Raw genomic sequence first — 9,694 nt, 5'->3', positions numbered from 1 at the left:
GAAAAACCGAATAACTATCGTAAATATATTACCACGAGTACATATGTAATAATATTAAATATTAAACTTCATTTGGACTAATCAATATTCAAATAGATTATATACACAAAACCTGTTATATTTCAAAACAAATTAATTTACACAAAATAGTAATTTTGGTAACTTTTTGTTTCAATCAATCTATTTTAAAATTTATAAAAATTACATTATGATTATTTGCATGATTGCAAATTTAAAAACTTAAACCGAAAAAAATTGACTGAAATGGAGCCGGGTGTGCCCAAAATTGGGTTCCATTGTGCCTTCACTTCTGTCGTGACTGAAAGGAGCATGGGTGCACCATAAATTGGGCGTCTGGCGACTGTAACCCTAGTTTTGAATTTTTGAATATTTTATAATACAAAGACATAAGTTCGAAATTATCATATTGAAGCCATGAAAAATATGTTTGCAAGCAAAAAATGCTTTTTCGTTCGAATTGAAAATGATATGCATCTGATTTTTTTAAAAAAAGCGAAAAATCTCAATGATTTATCATGAGTGATTCTGACACCACTTGTTGGAAAATAACCAAAGAATAAACCTAGAATTCATCATGTCACATCATCAAGAATTTAAAAATAAACTATACCGGATGTGAGGCCCAATACCTAAACTAGGCCCAGCCCATTACCATTTAATTTTAAATACCCAAACCCATTTGATAGAAATCAGATCGTTCAATTCCAGCAAGCTTTTCGCCAGCCTTGCCCGTCGCTTTTCTCCATTTTCTGCTTCAGTCGCGCAGCGCCACCGGTGATCGGAGAATAGTGCAGCAGCTTAGCAAACTTTCTTCCTCCATTCTATTAGCTTCTTTCTTGCCTTGAATCGGAAGGTTGCAAGCTTGATCGGTCTTGTTTTTCCAGCAACAGTTTGTGTGAGCTTCGATTCGGTTCTAGGTAAGATTTTCGGCTTCAATTCTTAGTGGTATTTTGGTGGATTAGTTTGTATAGTAAAGTACTAAGCTTTCCCCTAATTTCCAGCTCGTTTTTCAGATCGTGAACAGTGTTTCCGGCGACATTTTCCGGCAAGCCATCTTTGCGAAATTACCGTTGTGCATTCTAGTTTCGTTTATTGAGGTATTAAGATTGAATTCAGATTGTATAAGATTTATATAGGCTGCCCGGATTTCGAATTTTAATCGAGCCGATTTATTTTGGTTTAGTCGTTTGGAATGCATTGTATTGAAGTGTATAGCGAATGTTTATTGTAGGTTTTATCGTTGGACGAGTTCATCAGGAAGTCCTTAAGAATTTACTGTGGTATTATAAGTTTATAATTGAGGTACGCTAAAACCTATATCATTATGACGCTTATATTGGTGTGTAAGAATATTCGGTGAAAGTTGTTTGCTATTACGTGCTTTGAATGTTTATTCTGATGCATTCATGCATAAATTATATTGACATAACATATTGAGCCTTGACTCCTTTGACGGCGATTTATGTTGATTCTGTTGAGATATATTGAGTCATCAGAGGGACGAGTGGGTTAGGATTAGCCACATTCCCAGATGACAGCTAGGGACGAGCGACTTAGCTACTCGCATTCCCGATGCTACGTGCATGGACGAGCGGCGATTTGATGCTGCATTCCTGGCACGGGTGGCCACTGTTACTGTTGATGATGCTATTCGTTTGGACTCCATTTGGTATCCGTTATTCCATTGTTACCATTCATGCATCGCATATCATTGCATTTACTTGGTATTATTACATGTCTTTTATATACGTCGTGATTTTACTGGTTTGTCGTACTGGGGTCCGACCCCTGTTTTCTTTTTATGTTGTGGTTGTTTTTGATGCCATAGCAGGTCATTCCAGGGGATTTGACGCGTCTGGTGGAGCGTCAGCGAGTGGTACCCAGTAGTCAGTCGGTTTGTGTCAGAGTTCCCAGATATTTATATATATTATGCTGGTTTGATACATTTGCCAGGGAGATGCCCTGTGTAGCTGTATGGTGATATTTTTTATGTTGTTTGGGATTTTAATTGTGGTATGTCGTGTCTAGTCCTGGCCAGTGCGGCTGTAGGATGTTTGTGTGGTTGATTGTGAACTTGATGTTATTTTCGAGCGTATATTATTGTTGTTGTGTTTTGAGATTTTTGGGATGTCCTACTTACGGGGAGGTCATGCCGAAATTTCTATAGGCCCTAATGAACGTTTCTAAACTCGTTTTCGCTGTTTACACCAATTAATCCTTATTGTTTGATAATTAAATATTAATTAAGTGCACGGGCCCTCACACCGGAAGCGTACCTGAAGCCAAAATCCTTAAGACTTTAGAACAAGAGGTTGATCTTCCAGATCTACGTGTTCTTCCTTGAAAACCCTTTAGTTTCTCCCTGGATTTATTTCTATTCATGAGATTTAGAGACAGGAGAACGTGATTCCCGAGATCTAGATCGAGACCACAACCTTTATATAGATATATCTTTTGATATTTCTATTTTATTTCATCATTAAAATTAAAATTACACTTTAATATCTATACATTAAAGATCCAGAATCTATTGGATACATTAAAACTCATTGACCAAAAACCCATAATCCGCATACAAGCTCATATAATATTAATTGATCTAACACTCTGAACCAAAAATCCAGTGCTTTAAATCCTTTGCCCATCACTTATAAGCAGTGAAGATTCATGGGTTTTTTCTTTTAATAATGTTATGTTGTGTTATCATCACGTATCTAGATTACTTAATTGAGATAACTGATTTTTAAAAAAAATGGGGATAATTACAATATATGTCCCTAAACTTTGTCCTTCCTCCTGATTTCGTCCTTTAGTTTCGCAATTGTCAATTAAATCCCTCCACTTTTGTATTATGTGATATATGTGAGTTCATTCCTCCCCAACCTAGAAGATGCGGCAACCCTACCTAACCCTAATTTAATAGTGCCCTTAATACGAAATTCCTCTTCCTAAGTCCACGATTTCTTCACCGAGCTCAGCTAGAGACGCTGAGGAAAGCACGATGAAAGAGCAAAATTAAGTGGGGTGTATTCAATGTAGATATTTAATGACTTTTAATGACTTTTTTTAAATGATAGATTTTCAAAGATTTGTAAACAAAATTTCATGGACTTTTGTAAACTTTTTTCAAGATTTTGATAGATATTTGCAAATATTTGATTTNTTCATGTCCCTAAAAATACTTATTCATTTAATTTATAGTCTATCCATTCCGAACGCTCTTCAATTGTCATTTTCAAGAAATCCTTCTTCTTTGATCTGGTGTTAAGCAAATCAAGAACCTTGTATCGAATAAGATTATCCAAATTTGGGACTTCCTCGAAAAATGGAGGCTTGTATGAAGATTCTTGTTTATCACTTTGTACGAATTCACCACTATTATAATCAAAGACATAATCATGTAATAAATTAGTTTCCTTATTTTCTTATATCTCAAATGTTCTTGCATCAGTGTCATCTCCTAGTCCAATTGAGTATTTTCCTATAGCAGTTCATGTCCCAACCACAATTCTCAAATCTTCATAATCCTCAAAAGTGTTTGTCCGATAGTGTTCATGTTTAGGATGAGACTGGTAAAGAATAAAAAATATCAGGTGTTAAAACTAGTTATAATTATAAATATAAATCTTGTTATTTTAACTCAAAGACTCTTATCTTAAAATAATCCTCCCATACTTCGTTTTTAGCCGTGAATTTCTTTGTAACGGAATCACATCCAAAACCAGAGTTATGACGTATAAGCTTACAATAATTGTTGTATCGTTGTTTGAACCACTTTAAACGACTTTGATATTGTGTAATAGTCTTTTCACATCCAAGTTTTTCATTTAGAGCATGAAGTATTTGTTTATCTATAGTTTTTTTTTGTTAAATACTCCATTTTTATCACGCCATCCTCGAATTGCACCATCAATCACATGTTTTAGCAATTCATTACTCTCTTCAGTCGTCCACACATTGTATTTTGCTTGTGAATCTTCCATAGATAGTATTAATTGCATGAGATATAAAAGATACAATAATAAGAAGCTAACAAGCATATACATTTTATAAGGTATTGACCAAAAGAAGCAAATAATAAATAAGTCTCCGACACAAAATAAAATCAATGAATAGTGATATGGATCAAACTCCTACAAAAACCGTCATAAAAAGCTAACAAGCATATACATTTTTTAACATATTTTGTTAAATTACCTCCAATTTGTTCATCTCGGTACAACATATGATGACCCATTGTTGATAATTTCTTAGCTTCAAAAGAATGAAATATAGAAATTGAAACAAATTATTTTTTTTAAGAAACTGATAGACCGAAGTCTTCCATGGTTGTTCTTTTCACATATACATAAATTTCCATGAAGATTTCTTTTTATTTTTCTAAAGAATTTATTTGATTTAAGAATTAATTATCCAAAAATGAACATTTCAATTTTTATCAGTTTTTTTTTAAAATAGCAAATAAAATAAATAATATGGTAAAAAATCAACAAATCATAATGATCCAAGAAAAGAATCATATATAAACAGATATAAACAAACAACGAACGGAACGAAAGAGATACATAAAAATCATAATATGTTTTTTTTCAAATCAATAATGATTCAAGAAAGGAATTATACCTCTGAAATTCGAGGAACCCTCGACTTCTCATTAGAGAGGAGAAAAACGTCGTTTTTGAATGAAGAATAGAGATATATGAGTGAGAAAGATATTTTATTCAATTAAAAGTCTACCAAAATCTCTAGTGTGGGTAGAAGATAATTTTTGAGTTTTTATAGCTGTATCTAGAGTTTTAAGGTTTGTACATAAATAATTATATTAGAATCATTGTAAATCTATGGAAATATTGGATACCTATAGATTTTTATAGATTTTAAAAAGTCAAGTTTGAATACCACTAGATTTTTTAAGATTCTAGAAAAATCTAATTTGAATACCACTAAACTTTTACAGAGTTTATAAAACGGGAAATTGGCCTTCAGTCCCCAGCCGTCGTTTTTTTTTTGTGTTCAGTCACTGGGTACTTTTTTACTACCACATTTCCACATGAAGTGTACCACATTTCCACATGAAGTGTACCACAATTTGTATGATATAGTACCACAATTTTGTGGGTAGGGAGTGAACCCAAAGAAATGTTTTGATTGAGGATTTTTCACCAACTTCCCTTTTATAAAAGTCTATGTTCAATACCTCTAGACTTTTAAACTCTACAAAAATCAATAAAAGTAATTAGTTTTCTAAGATTGAATACACCCCCTTACGAATAGAGCGGGATCACGTTTACAATTGTCGATGGAGATTCGCGTCGTGCTTTTTCTAGGTGTCGTAGGCTAAGATCGACGAAAAAATCATCGGCTTGAGAGAGGAATTTTGTAGAAATCAAGGTTATTGTTGTTGCATCGTTTAATTTCATGGAGAATGACTCGTGTGCTATTTATATTTGAGTGGCTAATATAAGCATTGTGTGTAATGTGTATATATACGATTATTATATTTTTACTATAAATATAAAGTTAAATAATTATTAATGGAAGCAGCTTAAAAATGGACGAGATTGAGATTGATAAATAAAAAGATAAAATAATTAGGAACATGATATGGTCAAGATTTTGTTAGATAAATGCATAAATCGAAGCAATCAAAATTAAATTGAGATAATTTAGGAATAGATTTAGTAAGAATTTAGATATATAAATAAATTCAAATAATTTACTATCGTACAATTTTATTATTAAAAAAAATGTGATTATCGATCTAAGAGTGAGTCTCATGTGAGACCGTCTCACGGATCTTAATCTGTGAGACGGATCAATCCTACCCATATTCAAAATAAAAAATAATACTCTTAGCATAAAAAGTAATACTTTTTCATGGATGACCCAAATAAGAAATCCGTCTCATAAATACGACCTGTGAGACCATCTCACACAAGTTTTTGCCTCGATCTAATTAAAAATACGAATAGGGATAAAATATATTAAACACCTAACCAATCAAATAAATCATTATTGGCAGTAAAATAAAATAATTCTAAGTATATATCGATTATATTGTTCGAAATATTACTAAAATTTATATAAAAATTTATATAAACTTCCTAATAAAATATTAATAAGTAAAGTAAATAATATTCCTACGACATTATTTTTAGAATAAAAAGGATATGAAAAGATTTTTATGTGATAGTAAAATGAATTCAACTGATCTCGTTTTATCAGCAAAACCATTTCGCTACTTTGAAAGCTTCAAACTCCAAATCGTAACAACCCGAGAATTTCACCAATCTCATTCAAACCGAATAATCGATCAAATCTCATTAAAACTCGTATCAAAGAAACTCCCACTTTCGATGAATGGGATGGAAACAAGATCCGCCAAGAGAAAGAAGTTTCTCAATCTGAATGCAGCAGAAGAAGGCACAGTTCCAACGAAACATGTTCAAATTCAGGACAGGATCAGTGATCTTCCAGATGACATTCTTCATCACATTCTTTCGTTTCTACCCATTAAATCCATTGCGAAAGCCGGCATCCTGTCGAAGCGTTGGAGAAATGTATGGTACTCGTTTCCCAATCTTGACTTCACCACTGCCAACGCTGTTGCCGAATCATTGTTTCCCTTTGTTAGGAAGCCGAAAATGAGAAGAAAAGAACGTTCTTGCTTCTTGAGAGGATCCAAGTACATCGACCAGATTATAGGCCTACTCGAGAAGCATTCGGGTATAAGGGTCCTTAAATTTCGGTTTGTCGTGAGTTTTTCCGGGCTGAACAGTCTGATTCGTGGTGCTGTGAGGCACGATGTACAAGAGCTTGATGTGGAGGTTTCTACGTTTGATTACTTCAACTTCCCTCGGAGTGTCATAAGTTGTGAAACGCTACGAGTTCTCAGATTAAAGTCCTTGTATCCTGGTTTTAGGTTGCCTCCTGCAGAGATCATGAAACATGGCTTCAAATCACTCTGTACTCTATCACTTTCAGGTCTCTTTTTACGTGATCAGCCATCCATACTCGATTTGTTCACTGATTCGTCGTTTCCTTCGCTTAAGAACCTGCATTTAGATGCTTGTTCGGGGTTGAAGAACCTCTGGATCAAGTGTCCTAGCTTAGAAGATTTATCTATAGATGGCTGCCATCAGATGCAAGATTTGGAGATTTCGGTCAAGAAACTCAACAGAATAAGGGTAACAAGGTGCTTCATTTGTTCAAATCGTACACGTGTTATGATTGATGCCCCGATGCTCGCCAATATTCTCTGGTCCGATAATTCTGTCACCGATGAAAGTGTTTTGCAGAACTTAACTTCGTTACAAGAAGCCCGTATCGAATTCTTCATTCGTCAAGGTTGTCAAAGTCCGGCAAAGATCAAAAGTGCATTGAATTTTCTGTCTGGAATCTCTCATTGCCACCAGTCTTTGAAACTTGAAAGCCAGTGCATCGAGGCATGTATAATGTATATATACTTTAATTTTCTCGACATAAAAGTTCGTACGTATATCTTTAAATTTTAGATCCTGAAAACGGACAGGTTTTATCAAGCAGCAGTAGATTTGCAGGAGTTCCATTAAGTCCTTTCCATAAACTTGGATCCTTGGAGCTCTTCATGACAGGATTTAACAAGCATAACATCCCCGGAATGGCGAAAATTTTCGGGAATTCTCCCACCATTCACACTGTCATTATCACCATTCGTGGTTATCGTCATCACGAACAAAGAGTAAGCCATTAATCTCCCACCATTTCTTTTGTTTGCGTTTAGTTTTGACGACTCGATCGGTAATAAACGATTATCTCTGAGCCACAGCCCTGGAATGAAGAACTATGGGAAACGTGGAGTTCTGGAGAGGAAATTAAGTACTGGGAATCACAAATCCAGTGCGTTAAGCCCTTTTCCCACCACTTAAAAGTGGTGAAGATTCATGGGTTTATCGAATGCGGACTCGACCTTAGTTTTGTGAAATTTATATTGAAGCATGGAAAGGTATTGCAGCAAGTGTTTCTTTACGCTACTGTCTGTTCCAAGCAAATGGATTCGCTTCTAAGAGAAAATTTCATATCTCAAATAATGGGTTTCTCAAGGGCTTCTCCCAATGCCAGCATTGTATTTCCATAGGCCTGCTTGATTCCCAGCTCTATCGATCTTCTGTTATCATTGAGTTCAGAAAATGCATGAATTATTAAACCTTGAATTTGCTTAGTTTCTTTTAATAATGTTGAAGTTATCATCACATATCTCCTTCAAAATTAGACGTGAGGGTGTAATTATTTGTAAGTATATATGGGACGGGACTTCTCGCGTCTACAAGACATGCTTGCTATCTTTTGAGTCTGATGGAAAACGAAAATGATCTTATATTATTCAAGAGTATACATTTCGAAAATATGAATAGAAAATTGGCATGTTCCCCTAATCCACCAATTGAACACCCATGAATCAAATCAAATGTAACAGAAAATGTTAATTCTGCCCATGATGCAAGAACTCCTGGTAAAGAGCATGTTCCAGCCATTCTTCAGATCTCTCCATTAGTTCTGGGCTCAACCTAAACATGAGTACACAGAACTCCATCTCCTCAATCCCCCCATCCCCATCAAGATCTCCTTCTTTGACCATGCTCCGCAACTCATCATCACTGAAACCTTTCAATCCAAGAAAATCCGAGTTTGTCTTCAAGCTCTCAAACGTGATCACCCCTTTATCCCTATCCATTAAAAGGCTAAACCCTTTACAAAGTTCTGCTATTAGCCCCTCCCCTCCTAACTTATCCGCCATTCTCGCCAAATTGTCTTGAAATCCATTCATCTCTCTCGCACCCTCCATTGATGCCAAATAGATAGATCGATGCATGAGGGCTTGATCATTCGAGATGTATATATAAGCTTTAAACGTATAGAATATGCCAGCCAATGTGTACGTATACACAGCAGACATTACATGTCGGTGTATGCTTTGGTTCTTGCTACCTGAAATTGCTAACCTCTTTCTCAGAAGAGGCCTTGACAAGCTGTACGCAGACGGGGATGTGTGCACAGCAAACTTTTAATAGTACGATATATTAATGTTAGGAACAGATATTGATCTGGTCTTGTTTAAGTCACATATTTTAATGTCAGGAACAGATATCCAACCTCGTATGAAACTAGCCCTGACGAGACGAGTTTAGACCCGATCAAACGGATCTCAAGCAGATCTTGGAGTTCGATGGATCGGATCCATATCAAGCGGTGTTTTATTAAGAATATATTTATTCTTTGCAACTTGCAAGAGTTGGATGTTTAGTTTATCAGGGAGCATTGAATAACATGCGGCTTGTATATATATATATATATATTATCTATTACATATCTATCTATTACTATTATTAAGAATCTCTATAATAGAGACAAAATGGTGTTTTGATCTGTTTTTTACTTTTCCAATTTTGCTCTTACGTGATATCAATATTACAATTTTTTTTTTAATTTCATCAAACACTTTTGTTTTTATTTTTTTTAATTAAAACAATTCAAATAGCACTTTAGTCTCAAGATAATTTGTCAAATTCCACTTTAGTCCCTCGATAATTATAAAAAAAAAAACTGTACAGACACGCACCGCGTGTACAAAATAGCTAGTAGATATAAATTGCATTCACGTGATAACAATAGCTAATGTTGGGAAGCAAGGAAA

The 9,694-nt window shown here is 34.6% G+C and overlaps 2 protein-coding genes across 2 annotated transcripts; one reads left to right on the top strand and one right to left on the bottom strand.

Annotated features, from left to right (window-relative positions):
* The first annotated feature begins 6,386 nt into the window (after positions 1 to 6,386).
* Positions 6,387 to 8,273, top strand: LOC140977866 (putative F-box/FBD/LRR-repeat protein At4g03220). The gene is made up of 3 exons (XM_073442595.1): positions 6,387 to 7,466; positions 7,553 to 7,741; positions 7,829 to 8,273. Exons 1-3 carry the CDS (start codon positions 6,387 to 6,389, stop codon positions 8,135 to 8,137), a joined length of 1,578 nt encoding a protein of 525 aa, XP_073298696.1. The 3' UTR covers positions 8,138 to 8,273.
* A 209-nt stretch (positions 8,274 to 8,482) lies between these two features.
* LOC140977694 (calcium-binding protein PBP1-like) lies at positions 8,483 to 8,845 on the bottom strand. The gene has a single exon (XM_073442438.1). It carries the CDS (start codon positions 8,843 to 8,845, stop codon positions 8,483 to 8,485), a length of 363 nt encoding a protein of 120 aa, XP_073298539.1.
* Between the last annotated feature and the right edge of the window lie 849 nt (positions 8,846 to 9,694).

The sequence above is a fragment of the Primulina huaijiensis genome, chromosome 5 (genome assembly GCF_012295235.1).
Source record: "Primulina huaijiensis isolate GDHJ02 chromosome 5, ASM1229523v2, whole genome shotgun sequence".
Lineage (NCBI taxonomy): Eukaryota > Viridiplantae > Streptophyta > Magnoliopsida > Lamiales > Gesneriaceae > Primulina > Primulina huaijiensis.
The sequence above is the reverse complement of the archived record's forward strand: the minus strand, read 5'-3'. Positions and strand labels throughout refer to the sequence as shown.

Bases quoted from the DNA above. Each gene is read 5' to 3' on its own strand.
- LOC140977866 (XM_073442595.1), top strand. From the start codon at position 6,387: ATGGAAACAAGATCCGCCAAGAGAAAGAAGTTTCTCAATCTGAATGCA. The intron at 7,467-7,552 runs GCATGTATAATG...GAAAACGGACAG, and splicing joins TTGAAAGCCAGTGCATCGAG to GTTTTATCAAGCAGCAGTAG. The intron at 7,742-7,828 runs GTAAGCCATTAA...TCTGAGCCACAG, and splicing joins ATCGTCATCACGAACAAAGA to CCCTGGAATGAAGAACTATG.
- LOC140977694 (XM_073442438.1), bottom strand. From the start codon at position 8,845: ATGGAGGGTGCGAGAGAGATGAATGGATTTCAAGACAATTTGGCGAGA.